Source organism: Pleuronectes platessa, chromosome 21 (assembly GCF_947347685.1).
Source record: "Pleuronectes platessa chromosome 21, fPlePla1.1, whole genome shotgun sequence".
In the NCBI taxonomy this organism is placed as follows: Eukaryota; Metazoa; Chordata; class Actinopteri; order Pleuronectiformes; family Pleuronectidae; genus Pleuronectes; species Pleuronectes platessa.
In genome coordinates, this window is record NC_070646.1 from 9,472,995 (window position 1) to 9,494,974 (window position 21,980).

At 43.5% G+C, this 21,980-nt stretch overlaps 1 protein-coding gene across 1 annotated transcript; it reads right to left on the reverse strand.

Moving 5' to 3' along the window:
• Window positions 1-1,264: 1,264 nt before the first annotated feature.
• Window positions 1,265-21,336, reverse strand: LOC128426987 (putative protein MSS51 homolog, mitochondrial). Its single transcript, XM_053414062.1, has 6 exons — window positions 21,179-21,336; window positions 20,936-21,085; window positions 18,847-18,971; window positions 18,007-18,570; window positions 1,994-2,087; window positions 1,265-1,472 (listed from the first exon to the last, which is right to left on the reverse strand). The coding sequence occupies exons 1-6, from the start codon at window positions 21,334-21,336 to the stop codon at window positions 1,265-1,267; spliced, it is 1,299 nt and encodes a 432-aa protein (XP_053270037.1).
• Between the last annotated feature and the right edge of the window lie 644 nt (window positions 21,337-21,980).

Consider the following 21,980-nt stretch of genomic DNA (forward strand, 5'->3'; position numbering starts at 1 on the left):
TTTATATTAATGCAGGGCAAACAAAATGTATCATATCACCAGGACATAGTCTGTTTCCACTACTTCTCCTGAGCCTCACTTGTACAACACAACCTACAGTACACTGTCAGTGTTATTATCACTTTTCCTCCACTAGAGGTCCCTGTTCCAAAAGAGATCTGCAGGACTATTCCTCTTTTTATGAATCAAAACAAGAAACACATACCATTATTTTATCAATGGTTATGTTTAACGCAGTGTGGTATGGATCTCATAATTGAGCATTATTGTAATAATATTTGCACTTGAATAAAATGAGATGTCTGAGAAGAATTGGCTTTATTATTCAACTATGAGTAAATTATAGGACAATTAAGTCATCACCAACTGAATCAACACAGAAAGGTTGGGTGTAAATACTTTAACATATTTGCAGAGCGTTCTTTCCAAGATTATCATGTTATGCATTTTCACAGCTGCTTAACTGCTGCTTGAGCTTTTGTCCTTTTTTATTGAAATTGTAATTGTCTCCAATCCACTCAGCAAACACAGAACCATTACATTGTCTGTTTAAAAAAAAAAGGTGTTCAGGACAGAGCTGTGAATGAACCCAGGTTCGGATAAAGGTCGACAACAGCAAATCACAAAGAAACACAAAGATGAAGGAAGAGAATAACAATGATTTATTTCACTGTGATTTTACATCATGTTGCACCTGCCATGCATTTAACGCTAGGAATAAATTCAGCTGCAAATCACATTAGAGACAACCCGTCAAATAAGGACTGAACCCATTTTGTCTCATTATGTTTGTACACCCATGATGCACCTGAGGGGCCCCAATGAAGTACAAACTCAGGTGGCATCATCCCACACAATTAACTTTATTTCCTCCACTTGAGTGAATGGATTCTACTAAATGCAGTATGCGTCAGGAAAGAGGTCATTACATTTTGGTGGCGATCCACATTTTCATTTATTTCCCAGGGAAGAATTCATGCATCTCGATGAAAAATAAAAAAATATCTACGAGTGTGCAATTTGGTGCAGCTATACTGAATTTACTGTGGGCCTTGGTGGAGGTGGACCCAATACTGAGCTCTAGAATACAAGGGACATAACGTAGATATGTAACGAGAATGTAAGCTGCATTTTCCGTATCTGCCAAGAAGCTGCACAGATGAGTAATGTAAGGTAAATCTGCAGGAAACCTCACAGTCCACCACGTTCCCAAAGTGCACATCCTGATAGGGAGCTGTGAGAACCCAAACAAGCTCTGATCTTCTTAGTTGTCTGGACCTAATTCCTTAAAGTCCTCACTTGGCAGCAGTCCCTGGAAGCAGATGTAGTGCGAGTTGCAGTGGACCGGCGTTTTGTTGGGACAGGCCTGGACCTGCTCCGGCTTCTGCGAGGCGAACGGATTGGAGCCACTGTCCCTGATGTGCATCTCCAGCTCGAGCAGGATCTGCATCGAGTACTTGAGCTCCATCTCGCTGTGGGGGGGGGGGGGGGGGGGGGGACAAAGAGACAGAGGAGGAATCAATCAATCAAGTAAGTTCGGTTTCATGGTCTTCACAAGAGACAGGTGAGAAATTACAGTCGGGGAGGGGGGGGGGGGGGGGGGGTTTCGAGCCCCTGCAGCAGAGGAAACAAACAGGAGACGGGCATTGGCCACCGGAGGGTTGCGGTATGGGAGCAGTGGTGTGATGTGGGCAACAACAACTGAGGTCTGTGGTGATGAGGTCAGGAAGGTGAAGAGCAGGGAGACCAGACATGATACGTGGGTGAACCAATAAGACTCCGCCACAGAGGAGGTGCAGCGTCTGAACGGAGTCGACATTAATCAGTTATGACGTTTCTTTCTGCGAGAGTTTAGGGGAGCAGATGGTATAACGCTGCGAGTTAATGAGGCCCCTCTGGCACAAAGACATTCATATATTCGCTACTGTTCAGGCCTATTATTCCTAAAAGATGCTTTGTTTTTGATTTTTTTCAATACAGTTCTGTGACCAACCTGTACATGGTGAAGAAGGATGGGATGTTGGAGTCTCGGAGTAGCAGGAGCGTGGGCAGCCAGCCTTCCACTAGACCCTGGTTGGCATGGAACCCTAAAAACATTAAAAACACAATAACTGCACAAACGTGATTAGATTTTCGTGTAAGTCTTGTTAAATCTGATTGGTGCATGGAAGTAAAACCATACTACTATGAAATTAGGATTTATCATGTGGGGGTTTCGGAGTTGCCATGTAGGTGCCATTATACTTATATTGAACTAGAAAAGCACTGAGTAGAGCGCATTCCTCCAGCGAGGCCCTTAAATTCAATCAAGCTGCTCCAAATTTAATACAATCATAGATATCAGTTCCCTAAACAGCTTTATTTTTTGTAGATCTTGATCTATATCCATGATTTATTCTCTAGAAAAACAGTAAAATGCTTTTATCTCACAGTGTTAGAGAAAGCAAAAAAAATATCGCATTCCTCCAGCAAGTTTCTGGAAATCCATTCAGTTTTTTTAGGAGAAATCTTGCTAACAAACAAACCAACCGACAAAAAATCAAAAAAAAATCCTGAAAACTACACAGAGACAACCCGGTGCAGCAGTTCTGCCCCATTTAAGCTGGATGGCTTCATAATCTCTGCAGCATATTAACTGACAGATGTCCCTCTCCCCTGACTCTGGTTTCCATCAGTGGTATTATGTTTATTTTTTCAGAGGAGCAGGGTAGTTGTGGTGAATATTTGCCCTTTGGCCTGACGACTGAGGTTCAAGCCGCTGTGAAAGCAAATACCTTAAATCCATCTAGAGTAAAACGTCCTTGAATCAGACAAAATGAAGGGGAGCAGATCATTTAAAACTCACATTATTAGTCCTCTCTGTGTGTGTGTGTGTGTGTGTGTGTGTGTGTGTGTGTGTGTGTTTGTGTGTGTGTGGACCAGGTATTGCTGCTTTTGTGAGGACCTCGATTCAGGGGAAAGTGACATTATGAGGACTTGTCTTCAACATGAGGAAAAAGAGCAAGTCCCTATACAACATGTGTCATTATATTTTAATGTGAAGATGTGTTTTACGGTTGGGCGTTACTTTCAGGTTAAGGTCTATATAAGGTTAAGTTAAAGGTTAGCATTCAGCAAGGAGTAGTTAGGGTTATAATTAGCTTAATGTATGTTATAGGTTAGGTTGGATCAAGCTTTGGGTTTATGTTAAGGTTAGGTTAGGTTAAAAACTAAACTGAAAAACAAATGAACAATTCTTAAATGAAGCAATATGCATGAGATAATTATAATTTTTAATATTTGTTAACATCATATAATATACATATACATTATGTATGTTATATCACTTAAAGACATTTGATAGCATTTTAAATTCCACCTCTCAGACCTGATTTCATGAAGGAGAAACACAGGTGAACAATTGGAGGTGTGAATCAGTTGTGAGGTTGCTTCTTTCTCCTCCTCAGTCCCAGATGCTGTCTGATTTTTTTCCAGATCGAAGAGGTCTTCTTTTTGGGCGTCTCCTCAGACAACTCAGTCTCCACAGGTTCTGAAGCAGGGAGGGCATCAGAGTTGGACTCCAGGTAGGCAGGTTTGTCCACAGGCTCTCCTCCTCCTGCTTCCTCCCCCCATTTCACCTCGTCTTTCTCCTGCTGCTCCTCCCCCCATTTATCCTCCCGCTTCTCCTCATCCCTTTCCTCCTGCCACTCCTGTTGCTTGACATCCTCTCTCTCCTTCTTCAGTGAGAGTTGAGAAGTCAGTTCCTCCTCTTCCCTCTGCAGAAGCATTTTCTCCTCAGCAGCACTTTTGCAGAGACATCTCATCTCCTCCGTTATCTGCAGACGGAGGAGGTTCTGCTCAGCCTGGAAGGAGTTCATCTGAGACCTGACTTTCTCAAGCTCAGCCATCAGGTGGCTGGCCTGCTGCCCGGCTCTGAGGTTGTCCGCTTCAGCCCTTTGAATGATCTCATTGTTTGAAGCTCTTAGTTTATCCAGTTCATCTAGGAGAGCCTTGACTGTGCTCCTCTCAAACTGCAGCTCCGAAGCAAACATCTGCTGCTTGATGATAGAAGCCTCCTGCAGCTCCCCCCATTTCTCCTCCTGCTTCTCCTCATCCCTTTCCTCCTGCCACTCCTGATGCTTGACATCCTCTCTCTCCTTCTTCAGTGAGAGTTGAGAAGTCAGTTCCTCCACTTCCCTCTGCAGAAGCATTTTCTCCTCAGCAGCACTTTTGCAGAGACATCTCATCTCCTCCGTTATCTGCAGACGGAGGAGGTTCTGCTCAGCCTGGAAGGAGTTCATCTGAGACGTGACTTTCTCAAGCTCAGCCATCAGGTGGCTGGCCTGCTGCCCGGCTCTGAGGTTGTCCGCTTCAGCCCTTTGAATGATCTCATTGTTTGAAGCTCTTAGTTTATCCAGTTCATCTAGGAGAGCCTTGACTGTGCTCCTCTCAAACTGCAGCTCCGATGCAAACATCTGCTGCTTGATTATAGAAGCCTCCTGCAGCTCCCCCAATTTCTCCTCCTGCTTCTCCTCATCCCTTTCCTCCTGCCACTCCTGATGGTTGACATCCTCTCTCTCCTTCTTCAGTGAGAGTTGAGAAGCTCTTAGTTTATCCAGTTCATCTAGGAGAGCCTTGACGGTGCTCCTCTCAAACTGCAGCTCCGAAGCAAACATCTGCTGCTTGATGATATAAGCCTCCTGCTCCTCCCCCCATTTCTCCTCCTGCTTCTCCTCATCCCTTTCCTCCTGCCACTCCTGATGCTTGACATCCTCTCTCTCCTTCATCAGGGAGAGTTGAGAAGTCAGTTCCTCCACTTGTCTCTGCAGAAGCATTTTCTCCTCTGCAGCACTATTGCGGAGACATCTCATCTCCTCCATTATCTGCAGACGGAGGAAGTTCTGCTCAGCATGGAAGGAGTGCATCTGAGACTCGTCTTGCTCAATCAAAGCCATCAGGTGGCTGGCCTGCTGCCCGGCTCTGAGGTTTTCTGCTTCGTACCTTTGACTGAGCTCATTGTTTGAAGCTTTAAGCTTCTCCAGCTCATCTAGGAGAACCTTGTTTTTGCTCCTCTCAAACTGCAGCTCCGAAGCAAACAGTTGCTGCTTGATCACATAAGCCTCCTGCAGCTCCTTGTAATAACTGTGGAGGTCTGTCTCAATGAGGATCTTTCTAGTGCTGAGGGTTTCACTGTCCTCCTCCCCATCCTCAGGCTGCCACATTTCTTCATCCGTGTCGCAGTAGCTTTCATCCAGGGGTTGCAATTCGGCCAACTTTTCGTGGGCCTCGTCCCATGGCAACTCTCGGTTTTGGCGAACACGGGCTCTCTGCTTGCCCAACTGAAGTTCAAGATCAATGACATCTCGTTGAAATGCCTGGCAATCGGCTTTGAGTTGTCGAGCAGTGCTTCCGTTGTTATCCATGGTGATCAGTTTTAATCAGAAGTAATCTTATTGTTCAGCTGATGTTGCTGGTTGACCTCTTTTCCTCCTTACAATCGTAAGACACAGGGTAATAGGTAGGAAATGGTGTGAGTAAGGTGCTGCAGTCATATCTAATGTAGAATGTTCTATAATGTTCAAGATAAGAGCCGTTCCCAGGATGTTTTTTCCTTTGATGTGTGTGTGTGTGTCCATGTATAGCTGATGTAAAGGGGACCTAAATATGTCTTCTTTAAGCCTTTGATACAGAAGCTATGCAAACCCCTTCTTAGGCACAACATGGGTTAAAAATGACCCTTATTGACCTACAGTGTGATGTCATACAGGGCTGAGTGTTTCTTTGCTATATTTTTGGAAATCAATTTATTTCATCATCTATTATTCAAAGTATTCATTAAACATCTAGTTTTTGATTACCACGAATCATTATTTTAATTTTACCTTTCTCCATTTATGAACTCAAATATTTTTCAAGTTTCAAGTTTACACACAGGGGTCAAAAATGACCCGATGGAGTCTTAATTGTAAATATCTTTGCAATAAATGTATCTCATCATTCAGAATTCCAGGAACTCCTCAATTAACTTGTTTTTGATCATCATAAATTCTTATTTTCCTTTGTCCTTTTTTTACTTTTTTAATAAAAATCATTTATGTATCACTACCCTTCAAAGGCACAACATGGGTAAAAAATGACACGTATTCATTTCACGTATTATTTAATGCATGGCTGTGCTTTTTTGCTATATCTCTTAAAATCTATTTATTTAATCATATAATATTACAAAGTATTCATCAAATTATCTTGTTTTTGATTACCACAAATCATTATTTTCATTTTCTCTGTCTTAATTTTTTAACTAAAATAGTTTTTCTATTACTACATCGAGTTTACACACATGGGTAAAAAATGACCCATGTGTGCAAGCGTGAATTTGATAGGAACCTTTGATTTTTAAATGTTTGTAGTTAGGAACATGTTTACTGTGGACAACTTTTCACATGCCACACTTGTCAGAACTACTCGTCAGAACTAAACGGGCTGCTTTTGCACATCTGATTCATGTAAGTCTTATTTTACAATTGTCTTATTTGTACAAGGGAAATCCTCACATTAATGTCGAAGCGTCTGACTTTTTGTATATAAATATAAAAGTCATTTCAATCCCCCAATTTTGAAAAGCACTTATAAATAATTATTACTTACATTATTATATTATTTCAACATTTCAGTCCCTAATTTGATATTTTGTATCCTCTGAGAAACTGATGGTTAAATGTTCCCTCTGTAAAAACTGAAGACATAATTTCTCAGGACGGGTCATTCTGTTTTGCACAGGAAACTCAAGTCCCCTCTATTATAAACAAAGTTTGTGTTCAAAGAAACACAGTGTGAGTGGAGTCAGGTTTTCTCTGCACTGCCGAACTCCTCCGCTTCACCTCCACCTCCTGACGTTTTCCACAGGGGTCAAAGAACAGTGGATAGGAAAGGAGCTTATTTTGACTTTTTACGCCCGCAGCCACAGTTCTATCTTCGTGAGGAGGACTTGACTTGGCCACATCCGTCTCCTTATTGAGAGACAACAGCCGACATCATCCTCCCTCTGCTGTTCTATAAGGTCAAGCCTCCCCTGTTTATCAGTTCCTCACAGCTTTGTTGTCGCCTTCCCACTCCCTCTCATTCAGTCTCTTTCTGACTTTCACACACACACACACACACAGACACACACACAAACACACACACACCGGTCTTTCTCTTCCTCGTGTCACGCCGCCTGCTCCCCTATCACATAAACAGCGTTATGATGCAGCGCCCTGCCAGCTTTGCAGTATGAAATGCAGCCAGCCACTCAGGCACTTTGCTCACAGGACGAATGATTCACCGTATATTTAGCTCCATGTGGGAGCCTGCAGTGACTGCTGAGCCGGGGGGGGGAAGGGTGCACAGGGGTCTGGGCTTTACTGGCGATTTGCAGGTTAAAGGGTCTGAAGGGGCAGAGGCAGTGCCAGAGCTTAAGGAGGTGTCGGGTTGTTCTGGGCAACTTTAATGGGTTAGTTATCTATGAGGGAGAGGGGAGGGGGGGAAAAGTTTGAGCCTGACGTGAAATATGTGAAGTCGCTTTTGCCCATTTCTCAAGCTGCTTGTTTGGAATGGGCTGTTCTCTTGTCCTGTGTTAATGCTTCAGAGCTATTTCAGAGTTATTCCTTGTCATTAGTGAGTCCTCCTCGAACAGTTCTACTTCATACTATCACTTTTTATTGTTTGCTTGCTGAATGTTGTCTGCAGACTTGTTTTTATAAACAGTCTATGGTTAGAAACCTTTGTGTCAAAAGATTTGATAAAGTCAATGTTTCTAATAAAATGAGACTGAATTTGCTTTATTACAGTTCTTCTGTGTGGTTTGCAGATAATGGGAATGATCCGTTAAGTCAGCACAATCTACAGACCCAAGTTCACAACTTTTCAAATAAAAGCTCTGTAAGACAGCTCGATTTAGAGCACTGCGGAAACAAAACAAATGTTGTGCTTTGACTTTGAAGACATCTTTCTAAAGGGAAAGTCATTCTGTGAATGTTGCTGCTGTGATGGAGATCAGCATCTGTGTTGTGTGTCTCTGTCAGTCCCATGGTTGAATGAGAATAATCAAATTATAGAAATGATCTGGCAGCGATTTTGACACAGTTTCCGAATGAGCTGTTCATAAGACATCCACTGACTGCTACAGAGCGCTGGTCCCTTGTTTAGTCACATTTTTATTAAATTAGAACATATCAAATGTCCAAATCGCACCAATCTCCAGATATGCATTCCACAAACTGATCAAATATGTCCATAATTCACCAAATTGTGTGTGTGTGTGTGTGTGTGTGTTTGTGTGTGTGTGGTCCAGGTATTGCTGCTTTTGTGAGGACCTCGATTCAGGGGAAAGTGACATTATGAGGACTTGTCTTCAACATGAGGAAATAAAGCAAGTCCCTATACAACATGTGTCATTATATTTTAATGCGAAGATGTGTTTTACGGTTGGGCGTTACTTTCAGGTTAAGGGCTATATAAGGTTAAGTTAAAGGTTAGCATTCAGCAAGGAGTAGTTAGGGTTATAATTAGCTAAATGTATGTTATAGGTTAGGTTGGATTAAGCTTTGGGTTTATGTTAAGGTTAGGTTAGGTTCAAAACTAAACTGAAAAACAAATGAACAATTCTTAAATGAAGCAATATGCATGAGATAATTGTAATTTTTAATATTTGTTAACATCATATAATATACATATACATTATGTATGTTATATCACTTAAAGACATTTGATAGCATTTTAAATTCCACCTCTCAGACCTGATTTCATGAAGGAGAAACACAGGTGAACAATTGGAGGTGTGAATCAGTTGTGAGGTTGCTTCTTTCTCCTCCTCAGTCCCAGATGCTGTCTGATTTTTTTCCAGATTGAAGACTTCTTCTTTTTGGGCGTCTCCTCAGACAACTCAGTCTCCACAGGTTCTGAAGCAGGGAGGGCATCAGAGTTGGACTCCAGGTAGGCAGGTTTGTCCACAGGCTCTCCTCCTCCTGCTTCCTCCCCCCATTTCACCTCGTCTTTCTCCTGCTGCTCCTCCCCCCATTCCTCCCGCTTCTCCTCATCCCTTTCCTCCTGCCACTCCTGATGCTTGACATCCTCTCTCTCCTTCTTCAGTGAGAGTTGAGAAGTCAGTTCCTCCTCTTCCCTCTGCAGAAGCATTTTCTCCTCAGCAGCACTTTTGCAGAGACATCTCATCTCCTCCGTTATCTGCAGACGGAGGAGGTTCTGCTCAGCCTGGAAGGAGTTCATCTGAGACCTGACTTTCTCAAGCTCAGCCATCAGGTGGCTGGCCTGCTGCCCGGCTCTGAGGTTGTCCGCTTCATCCGTTTGAATGATCTCATTGTTTGAAGCTCTTAGTTTATCCAGTTCATCTAGGAGAGCCTTGACTGTGCTCCTCTCAAACTGCAGCTCCGAAGCAAACATCTGCTGCTTGATGATAGAAGCCTCCTGCAGCTCCCCCCATTTCTCCTCCTGCTTCTCCTCATCCCTTTCCTCCTGCCACTCCTGATGCTTGACATCCTCTCTCTCCTTCTTCAGTGAGAGTTGAGAAGTCAGTTCCTCCACTTGTCTCTGCAGAAGCGTTTTCTCCTCAGCAGCACTTTTGCAGAGACATCTCATCTCCTCCGTTATCTGCAGACGGAGGAGGTTCTGCTCAGCCTGGAAGGAGTTCATCTGAGACCTGACTTTCTCAAGCTCAGCCATCAGGTGGCTGGCCTGCTGCCCGGCTCTGTGGTTGTCCGCTTCAGCCCTTTGAATGATCTCATTGTTTGAAGCTCTTAGTTTATCCAGTTCATCTAGGAGAGCCTTGACTGTGCTCCTCTCAAACTGCAGCTCCGATGCAAACATCTGCTGCTTGATTATAGAAGCCTCCTGCAGCTCCCCCCATTTCTCCTCCTGCTTCTCCTCATCCCTTTCCTCCTGCCACTCCTGATGGTTGACATCCTCTCTCTCCTTCTTCAGTGAGAGTTGAGAAGCTCTTAGTTTATCCAGTTCATCTAGGAGAGCCTTGACGGTGCTCCTCTCAAACTGCAGCTCCGAAGCAAACATCTGCTGCTTGATGATATAAGCCTCCTGCAGCTCCCCCCATTTCTCCTCCTGCTTCTCCTCATCCCTTTCCTCCTGCCACTCCTGATGCTTGACATCCTCTCTCTCCTTCATCAGGGAGAGTTGAGAAGACAGTTCCTCCACTTGTCTCTGCAGAAGCATTTTCTCCTCTGCAGCACTATTGCGGAGACATCTCATCTCCTCCATTATCTGCAGACGGAGGAAGTTCTGCTCAGCATGGAAGGAGTGCATCTGAGACTCGTCTTGCTCAATCAAAGCCATCAGGTGGCCGGCCTGCTGCCCGGCTCTGAGGTTTTCTGCTTCGTAACTTTGACTGAGCTCATTGTTTGAAGCTTTAAGCTTCTCCAGCTCATCTAGGAGAACCTTGTTTTTGCTCCTCTCAAACTGCAGCTCCGATGCAAACAGTTGCTGCTTGATCACATAAGCCTCCTGCAGCTCCTTGTAATAACTGTGGAGGTCTGTCTCAATGAGGATCTTTCCAGTGCTGAGGGTTTCACTGTCCTCTTCGCAATCCTCAGGCTGCTGTGTGTCCTCATCAGAGTCATCCTCCACCTCCCCATCCTCAGACTGCTGTGTGTCCTCATCCCAGTCATCCTCCTCCTCCCCATCCTCAGGCTGCCACATTTCTTCATCCGTGTCGCAGTAGCTTTCATCCAGGGGTTGCAATTCGGCCAACTTTTTGTGGGCCTCGTCCCCTGGCAACTCTCTGTTTTGGCGAACACGGGCTCTCTGCTTGCCCAACTGAAGTTCAAGATCAATGACATCTCGTTGAAATGCCTGGCAATCGGCTTTGAGTTGTCCAGCAGTGCTTCCGATGTTATCCATGGTGATCAGTTTTAATCAGAAGTAATCTTATTGTTCAGCTGTTTGTTGCTGGTTGACCTCTTTTCCTCCTGACAATCGTAAGACACAGGGTAATAGGTAGGAAATGGTGTGAGTAAGGTGCTGCAGTCATATCTAATGTAGAATGTTCTATAATGTTCAAGATAAGAGCCATTCCCAGGATGTTTTTTCCTTTGATGTGTGTGTGTGTGTCCATGTATAGCTGATGCAAAGGGGACCTAAATATGTCTTCTTTAAGCCTTTGATACAGAAGCTATGCAAACCCCTTCTTAGGCACAACATGGGTTAAAAATGACCCGTATTGACCTACAGTGTGATGTCATACAGGGCTGAGTGTTTCTTTGCTATATTTTTGGAAATCAATTTATTTCATCATTTATTATTCAAAGTATTCATTAAACATCTAGTTTTTGATTACCACGAATCACTATTTTAATTTTACCTTTCTCCATTTATGAACTCAAATATTTTTCAAGTTTCAAGTTTACACACAGGGGTCAAAAATGACCCGATGGAGTCTTAATTGTAAATATCTTTGCAATAAATGTATCTCATCATTCAGAATTCCAGGAACTCCTCAATTAACTTGTTTTTGATCATCATAAATTCTTATTTTCCTTTGTCCTTTTTTATTTTTTTAATAAAAATCATTTATGTATCACTACCCTTCAAAGGCACAACATGGGTAAAAAATGACACATATTCATTTCACGTATTATTTAATGCATGGCTGTGCTTTTTTTCTATATCTCTTAAAATCTATTTATTTAATCATATAATATTACAAAGTATTCATCAAATTATCTTGTTTTTGATTACCACAAATCATTATTTTCATTTTCTCTGTCTTAATTTTTTAACTAAAATAGTTTTTCTATTACTACATCGAGTTTACACACATGGGTAAAAAATGACCCATGTGTGCAAGCGTGAATTTGATAGGAACCTTTGATTATTAAATGTTTGTAGTTAGGAACATGTTTACTGTGGACAACTTTTCACATGCCACACTTGTCAGAACTACTCGTCAGAACTAAACGGGCTGCTTTTGCACATCTGATTCATGTAAGTCTTATTTTACAATTGTCTTATTTGTACAAGGGAAATCCTCACATTAATGTCGAAGCGTCTGACTTTTTGTATATAAATATAAAAGTCATTTCAATCCCCCAATTTTGAAAAGCACTTATAAATAATTATTACTTACATTATTATATTATTTCAACATTTCAGTCCCTAATTTGATATTTTGTATCCTCTGAGAAACTGATGGTTAAATGTTCCCTCTGTAAAAACTGAAGACATAATTTCTCAGGACGGGTCATTCTGTTTTGCACAGGAAACTCAAGTCCCCTCTATTATAAACAAAGTTTGTGTTCAAAGAAACACAGTGTGAGTGGAGTCAGGTTTTCTCTGCACTGCCGAACTCCTCCGCTTCACCTCCACCTCCTGACGTTTTCCACAGGGGTCAAAGAACAGTGGATAGGAAAGGAGCTTATTTTGACTTTTTACGCCCGCAGCCACAGTTCTATCTTCGTGAGGAGGACTTGACTTGGCCACATCCGTCTCCTTATTGAGAGACAACAGCCGACATCATCCTCCCTCTGCTGTTCTATAAGGTCAAGCCTCCCCTGTTTATCAGTTCCTCACAGCTTTGTTGTCGCCTTCCCACTCCCTCTCATTCAGTCTCTTTCTGACTTTCACACACACACACACACACAGACACACACACAAACACACACACACCGGTCTTTCTCTTCCTCGTGTCACGCCGCCTGCTCCCCTATCACATAAACAGCGTTATGATGCAGCGCCCTGCCAGCTTTGCAGTATGAAATGCAGCCAGCCACTCAGGCACTTTGCTCACAGGACGAATGATTCACCGTATATTTAGCTCCATGTGGGAGCCTGCAGTGACTGCTGAGCCGGGGGGGGGGGGGGGGGAGGGTATAGAGGTGACTGGGCTTTACTGGCGATTTGCAGGTTAAAGGGTCTGAAGGGGCAGAGGCAGTGCCAGAGCTTAAGGAGGTGTCGGGTTGTTCTGGGCAACTTTAATGGGTTGGTTCTCTATGAGGGAGAGGGGAGGGGGGGATAAGTTTGAGCCTGACGTGAAATATGTGAAGTCGCTTTTGCCCATTTCTCAAACTGCTTGCTGGGAATGGGTTGTTCTCTTGTCCTGTGTTAATGCTTCAGAGCTATTTCAGAGTTATTCCTTGTCATTAGTGAGTCCTCCTCGAACAGTTCTACTTCATACTATCACTTTTTATTGTTTGTTTGCTGAATGTTGTCTGCAGACTTGTTTTTATAAACAGTCTATGGTTAGAAACCTTTGTGTCAAAAGATTTGATAAAGTCAATGTTTCTTATAAAATGAGACTGAATTTGCTTTATTACTGTTCTTCTGTGTGGTTTGCAGATAATGGGAATGATCCGTTAGGTCAGCACAATCCTCAGACCCAAGTTCACAACTTTTCAAAATAAAAGCTCTGTAAGACAGCTCGATTTAGAGCACTGCGGAAACAAAACAAATGTTGTGCTTTGACTTTGAAGACATCTTTCTAAAGGGAAAGTCATTCTGTGAATGTTGCTGCCGTGATGGAGATCAGTATCTGTGTTGTGTGTCTCTGTCAGTCCCATGGTTGAATGAGAATAATCAAATTATAGAAATGATCTGGCAGCGATTTTGACACAGTTTCCAAATGAGCTGTTCATAAGACATCCACTGACTGCTACAGAGCGCTGGTCCCCTGTTTAGTCACATTTTTATTAAATTAGAACATATCAAATGTCCAAATCGCACCAATCTCCAGATATGCATTCCACAAACAGATCAAATATGTCCATAATTCACCAAATTGTGTGTGTGTGTGTGTGTGTGTTTGTGTGTGTGTGGTCCAGGTATTGCTGCTTTTGTGAGGACCTCGATTCAGGGGAAAGTGACATTATGAGGACTTGTCTTCAACATGAGGAAAAGAGCAAGTAACATGTGTCATTATATTTTAATGTGAAGATGTGTTTTATGGTTGGGCGTTACTTTCAGGTTAAGGTCTATATAAGGTTAAGTTAAAGGTTAGCATTCAGCAAGGAGTAGTTAGGGTTATAATTAGCTTAATGTATGTTATAGGTTAGGTTGGATCAAGCTTTGGGTTTATGTTAAGGTTAGGTTAGGTTCAAAACTAAACTGAAAAACAAATGAACAATTCTTAAATGAAGCAATATGCATGAGATAATTATAATTTTTAATATTTGTTAACATCATATAATATACATATACATTATGTATGTTATATCACTTAAAGACATTTGATAGCATTTTAAATTCCACCTCTCAGACCTGATTTCATGAAGGAGAAACACAGGTGAACAATTGGAGGTGTGAATCAGTTGTGAGGTTGCTTCTTCCTCCTCCTCAGTCCCAGATGCTGTCTGATTTTTTTCCAGATCGAAGACTTCTTCTTTTTGGGCGTCTCCTTAGACAACTCAGTCTCCACAGGTTCTGAAGCAGGGAGGGCATCAGAGTGGGACTCCAGGTAGGCAGGTTTGTCCACAGGCTCTCCTCCTCCTTCTTCCTCCCCCCATTTCACCTCGTCTTTCTCCTGCTGCTCCTCCCCCCATTTATCCTCCCGCTTCTCCTCATCCCTTTCCTCCTGCCACTCCTGTTGCTTGACATCCTCTCTCTCCTTCTTCAGTGAGAGTTGAGAAGTCAGTTCCTCCTCTTCCCTCTGCAGAAGCATTTTCTCCTCAGCAGCACTTTTGCAGAGACATCTCATCTCCTCCGTTATCTGCAGACGGAGGAGGTTCTGCTCAGCCTGGAAGGAGTTCATCTGAGACCTGACTTTCTCAAGCTCAGCCATCAGGTGGCTGGCTTGCTGCCCGGCTCTGAGGTTGTCCGCTTCATCCGTTTGAATGATCTCATTGTTTGAAGCTCTTAGTTTATCCAGTTCATCTAGGAGAGCCTTGACGGTGCTCCTCTCAAACTGCAGCTCCGAAGCAAACATCTGCTGCTTGATGATATAAGCCTCCTGCAGCTCCCCCCATTTCTCCTCCTGCTTCTCCTCATCCCTTTCCTCCTGCCACTCCTGATGCTTGACATCCTCTCTCTCCTTCTTCAGTGAGAGTTGAAAAGTCAGTTCCTCAACTTCCCTCTGCAGAAGCATTTTCTCCTCAGCAGCACTTTTGCAGAGACATCTCATCTCCTCCGTTATCTGCAGACGGAGGAGGTTCTGCTCAGCCTGGAAGGAGTTCATCTGAGACGTGACTTTCTCAAGCTCAGCCATCAGGTGGCTGGCCTGCTGCCCGGCTCTGAGGTTGTCCGCTTCAGCCCTTTGAATGATCTCATTGTTTGAAGCTCTTAGTTTATCCAGTTCATCTAGGAGAGCCTTGACTGTGCTCCTCTCAAACTGCAGCTCCGATGCAAACATCTGCTGCTTGATTATAGAAGCCTCCTGCAGCTCCCCCAATTTCTCCTCCTGCTTCTCCTCATCCCTTTCCTCCTGCCACTCCTGATGGTTGACATCCTCTCTCTCCTTCATCAGGGAGAGTTGAGAAGCTCTTAGTTTATCCAGTTCATCTAGGAGAGCCTTGACGGTGCTCCTCTCAAACTGCAGCTCCGAAGCAAACATCTGCTGCTTGATGATATAAGCCTCCTGCAGCTCCCCCCATTTGTCCTCCTGCTTCTCCTCATCCCTTTCCTCCTGCCACTCCTGATACTTGACATCCTCTCTCTCCTTCATCAGGGAGAGTTGAGAAGTCAGTTCCTCCACTTGTCTCTGCAGAAGCATTTTCTCCTCTGCAGCACTATTGCGGAGACATCTCATCTCCTCCATTATCTGCAGACGGAGGAAGTTCTGCTCAGCATGGAAGGAGTGCATCTGAGACTCGTCTTGCTCAATCAAAGCCATCAGGTGGCTGGCCTGCTGCCCGGCTCTGAGGTTTTCTGCTTCGTAACTTTGACTGAGCTCATTGTTTGAAGCTTTAAGCTTCTCCAGCTCATCTAGGAGAACCTTGTTTTTGCTCCTCTCAAACTGCAGCTCCGAAGCAAACAGTTGCTGCTTGATCACATAAGCCTCCTGCAGCTCCTTGTAATAACTGTGGAGGTCTGTCTCAATGAGGATCTTTCTAGTGCTGAGGGTTTCACTGTCCTCTTCGCAATCCTCAGGCTGCTGTGTGTCCTCATCAGAGTCATCCTCCACCTCCCCATCCTCAGGCTGCCACATTTCTTCATCCGTGTCGCAGTAGCTTTCATCCAGGGGTTGCAATTCGGCCAACTTTTCGTGGGCCTCGTCCCCTGGCAACTCTCTGTTTTGGCGAACACGGGCTCTCTGCTTGCCCAACTGAAGTTCAAGATCAATGACATCTCGTTGAAATGCCTGGCAATCGGCTTTGAGTTGTCCAGCAGTGCTTCCGATTTTATCCATGGTGATCAGTTTTAATCAGAAGTAATCTTATTGTTCAGCTGTTTGTTGCTGGTTGACCTCTTTTCCTCCTGACAATCGTTAGACACAGGGTAATAGGTAGGAGATGGTGTGAGTAAGGTGCTACAGTCATATCTATATAGGTAGAATGTTCTATAATGTTCAAGATAAGAGCCATTCCCAGGATGTTTTTTCCTTTGATGTGTGTGCATGTGTGTGTGTCCATGTATAGCTGATGTAAAGGGGACCTCTTCTTTAAGCCTTTGATACAGAAGCTATGCAAACCCCTTCTTAGGCACAACATGGGTTAAAAATTACCCGTATTGACGTACAGTGTGATGTCATACAGGGCTGAGTGTTTCTTTGCTATATTTTTGGAAATCAATTTATTTCATAATTTAATATAAAAAGTATTCATTAAATATCTTGTTTTTAATAACCACGAATCATTTTTTTCATTTTATCTTTCTCAATTCATGAACTAAGACACCTTGACACCGTTTGAGCCTGATGTGAAATATGTGAAGTCGCTTTTGCCCATTTCTCAAGCTGCTTGTTTGGAATGGGCTGTTCTCTTGTCCTGTGTTAATGCTTCAGAGCTATTTCAGAGTTATTCCTTGTCATTAGTGAGTCCTCCTCGAACAGTTCTACTTCATACTATCACTTTTTATTGTTTGTTTGCTGAATGTTGTCTGCAGACTTGTATTTATAAACAGTCTATGGTTAGAAACCTTTGTGTCAAAAGATTTAATAAAGTCAATGTTTCTAAAATGAGACTGAATTTGCTTTATTACAGTTCTTCTGTGTGTTTTGCAGATAATGGGAATGATCCGTTAGGTCTGTTAAGCATCAGCACAATCTTCAGACCCAAGTTCACAACTTTTCAAAATAAAATCTCTGTAAGACAGCTCGATTTAGAGCATTGCAGAAACAAAACGAATGTTGACTTTGAAGACATCTTTCTAAAGGGAAAGTCATTCTGTGAATGTTGCTGCCGCGATGGAGATCAGCATCTGTGTTGTGTGTCTCTGTCAGTCCCATGGTTGAATGAGAATAATCAAATTATAGAAATGATCTGGAAGCGATTTTGACGCAGTTTCTGAATCAGCTGTTGTTTATCTGAAGACATAGAAGAAGACATCCACTGACTGCTACAGAGCGCTGGTCCCCTGTTTAGTTATAAATGTCCAAATCGCAGCAATCTCCAGATATGCATTCCACAAATAGATTAAATATGTCCATAATTCACCAAAAATTGTATGTTCTTGAAATGAAGACAGGACAGGGATGCAGAGGTTGTTTTGAGTCAGTGATTCAGTCTGTGACACCAAATGTCCGCCTGAGTGAATCCTCAGAGGGAATGGACAGAGACTCCACTTTCAAAAGGGCAGCTTATCGACACTGCGCTGAGTCCAGCAATCCGAAGCCAAAATCTTTCCCAGCTGCTCCTATTAATTACCCAAATCCCCAATAAAAGCCTGGCTGTAATGAATAGGCTAGATCTAGCAAGTTATGCGCCTCCTACCCACTCTGTTTACCGAGGGAGGTTGTTGTCCAAAATACTTCGATTAAGCTTGTTCTATGTGATTATTTCAATCTTTGCTTATTTAAAGGCAATTTAAGGGTGATCTCAAGATTCTAGGGTTTGTACGATCACTTCTCCACCATGGCACATTTTAGTGTTTACATACCAGGATGAAATCCGACCACCAGGTCCGGCTTGGCTGCTTCCTGTTCCTCCACCAGCTCCTCCCAGAATTGGTGGTACAGCCCCTTATAGGCGCTGATGAAGACTGCCTTCTTGGGGCCGAACCCCCTGAGAGGAGGCCTCATGATGGGCCCGTCCACCACTTCCGGCCCCACCATGACGATCTCTATGCCCTGGTGTCCGGGAAACATATGGTTGAGTTCGTCATAGTCTGTCAGACTTGCTCTCATGGTCTCATTGTGGGACGCCCCTGCCACGTGAATGGTGAGGGGTTTGGCGTGCGGGTCCAAGCCAAAGTGTTGAACCGCCATCCCAACTGTGAGAACTCGAGAGAGGAACTCGCTCTGAAGGCGCCACAAGGACTGACGCAGGTCAGCATCATCGGGCCGCGTCCGGCTGGCGTTGTCCCAAAGGGTCGCCATGTTGGCACCGGACAAAATGGCATCCAGACGCGGCGTGAGGTCGCCCTGCATGGGTAGCCAATCATTCCAGTTCTTCACCTCAGGGGCTGACTTGGACCACTCATCAGTGGGGAATGGGAGGTCTCCTGTGTGGGGTACAACATTTATGAGGAGGACAACAACACATGTTGACTCGACCTGTCAAGTTAACAGAAAAGCTAAACAAATTAATAAGAGAAATGCACAGGAACTAATTAAAATTCCAAAACCACACAAACATTCCACTGCGACTGGATCAGTTTAGTCTCTGAGGTATTCAGTTTCTGCAGCTCGGCTTTAAAATACAATCGACTACCTCATTAATGCAACATCGCGTTTTAAGGCCTTTTCAATCCAAGCAGCACGTTCTATTCATTACTCACCAGTGAACATCAGCCACTCCACTAATCTGTCGATGGCCACCAGACGCAGTGTTTTGCAGACTCTTTTATGCTGAGGCCAGTCTTTTCTCTGACAGTCCTTGTTGCAATAGTACACGTTCAAGCACCTGTGAGAGAAATAATGGGAATTAATCAAAAAGAAGCACTTCTACTAACAAAGTCGTACAAACTACTATAGAGCTGCACTTGAATTTGTTTTGCGATTTTCTTAAGATTGCATGAGTTGAGATATTCAAGGTCCTTAGAGGATAAGTCCTCCAGTAATCAGCTGACAATTCATCTCGAGCCATCGTTAGGTTCAAATGTTCAATTAGTTGCTTCATTATGGAAAAATAACCTTGAAAGCCACGTTGTAAGAAACTGTCTTGGTTTCGTTAAGATAATTAACTTTAGACATTTCTTTCAGTCCGACAAATTTGCTGTATCGCAGCAGGATGGAAGCATCAGCTAGAAAATAATACATTTAAATATATGCAGCGTAAACATGGTGCAAAACAAAAAAAGGGCTGATATAAACATTAGAAGAAATAATACAAATAATTATATATACAAACGTATAACAATAATATTTACAATCTAAACAGGATAAATTCTGTGTAGTAGCATTGCGCGTATAGTAAGATGAACCTCAGGTGCCAATCAAATTTCATGGCCCTGCCCAAACATTGTACCTGCTAACTGCCCACATATTAGCAATGTACTGTGAGCGTGTTAATTTCTTCCTGTTAGTATTATTTAGCTTTGCACTGCTATGCATAAGTCATTGAGATTTATTATCAGAACGTCATGTGCCAGGATGTTAATAGAATCTTGCATTCCCTTAGAACCATCTACATTTGACCTTCTTCTACTGTTGTATACTCGTAACTCTCACGGTGGATTCTGTCCCCCTTTAGACGACAGTTACACGCACACGAGTCAGATGCTGCAATTCAAATCATGATCATGTGGCCTCGGTGTGTGTGTGTGTGTCTGTGTGTGTGTGTGTGTGTGTGTGTGTATGTGTGTGTGTGTGTTATCGCACAGTTCAGGTGGTGAGGTAGCGTGTTAGATTAGGAATGTGACGGCCAGTTGGCGCTTTGAGGGAGATATTATTTTACCTTGCAATCATTTGCTGCCTCGGAGGCGCCTGCATTTACATAAAACAATTTATCAACCACTGTGTAGTGACACGGTGCACATGGGGCACACTAATCCTCCAAGAGGAGGCTTACAGGTGGACAAAGGAGGCAAAACAATATGAGGAAACAGAGGTGGCTGTGAAAAAGGAAATCATATATATTTATATATAGCAGAGGCTCTGTTGGACTGTTCGTGGTAATTCTCAAATGTCAACGGACCGGAGGGTTTTCACTCGTCAGCAAGTCTGGTTTTCTGCTGCTGCACCCAGTAGCTTTTTTCACGAGAGACAGCAGCAGCTGGGAATTTCACCCACATGCATGATGGTGTATGTGTGTGAGAGAGAGAGAGAGAGAGAGAGAGAGAGAGAGAGAGAGAGAGAGAGAGAGAGAGAGAGAGAGAGAGAGAGAGAGTGAGTTTCTGAATCTGCTGGAGAGAGTAAAGAGAGCAACAGACAAGCAAAGGTGAGAAAACTAAAAACAACGAGGCCCTTGTGAGTAAGCAGCACAATATCCCCGGACTGTCCCTGTCAATACGCTCCTTGAAATATCTGCGTTGCTGTGACAGTGCAAAACACATTAAGCTGCTCGTAATAAGCTGCAGGGCTGTGGCGCAATGAATCACAGTCATGGGACTTAGTTATATCGGCCACTGGCCATCATCCACCTTTGTGGAGGCGTCCGCACCTTGACGATCCCTCATCACACGGTAATGCTTCACTCGTGACAGCTTTTGGGCAAAGATGTCAAAACAATGTCCCGACCAGGTGATGATGGAGCCGAGCAGAGAACACTGTGGCTTTCAGTGGCCCCTAAAATACTCTGATGGTCAACGATGATTAATGTTAATCAGTGCTAATGCCAGGGTATTGCAGTGCGTGGCGGGGCACCTCCTAAAAAGAGGGACACTGGAGCGCTCTAGTGTCGCCCCTCACTTTGGACTTTGCACTCACTTCACACAACGCTTCAGGGTCTGGTTCTCGCCGAGATGCTCCGGCAGCTTGTTGCAGCCGGTGCAGAACTCAAAGGTCTCCTCCATCTTCTGGAACATCTCCTTATAGTTGCGGAACGAGATTCCTTTAGCTTTTCCCACGACGGCAGCCCTGGTTGGCATGGAACAAATGAAGCAATGAGGAGAAGAAATTCACCATTTATACCATGTGTGTCCATATTGATGAATCAGAGTCTGTTTGCACCTGTACTCTCCGTAGTCCTTCATGTTGAGCTTGTTGAGAATCACCTTGGAGAGCCCGGGCACGTTGGAGTCCAGAGAGTAAAAGCCAGACTGGTCCGAGAAGACGCTGTTGGTCCCAGGAGCGTAGGACTGAGGGAGAGCTGGGATCTGGGAGGCCATGTTGAGGCCTTGGTTTTCCACTATGAGGAGAATAATGCATCCAAAATATAAAAAACACACATTAACATTTAATTCACTGTGTTATACTGAGACTGGAGATATCAGCTCTGTCCTGGGATAACGCCTTGACCCAGCAGAGGTGTTGGGACATCCCAGAGAATACGTAGTCCATTTTAGTTCCTAAATGTTTCTCATATTTTCTCCTAAAATTCCCTGAAAGGAAAACATTAAAAAATACTTCTTGCAAGTCCTATTTGAGACTTCAGGGAGATACCTTCATGACTGGTCCCTGTTTTTACCCCTTCGAGAAAAAAATCCATCCATCTGTCTTTTATCTATACTGCTTATCTATCTTGCCTACTCTGCATATTGTATGTATTATTGTATTAGCCATTAATATCACATAGTGCTTCTCCCTAAATCTCTGCAAAAGGTCTCATCTCACCGATTTTTACAAGTGGATTCTGTCAGGAAAATATGAGGAACGTATGAGACAAACAAAATTATCTTAACTAAACATAATGTTTGGACTGGAGAGATATTTAGCCAAAGCAGATACTAGGATGAAGTCTTGTTGACGCCTGTGGTTTGTGTTGTTGCCTTGCTGCAATAATATACATGTGTACTCCAGGTTTAGGTTTTGA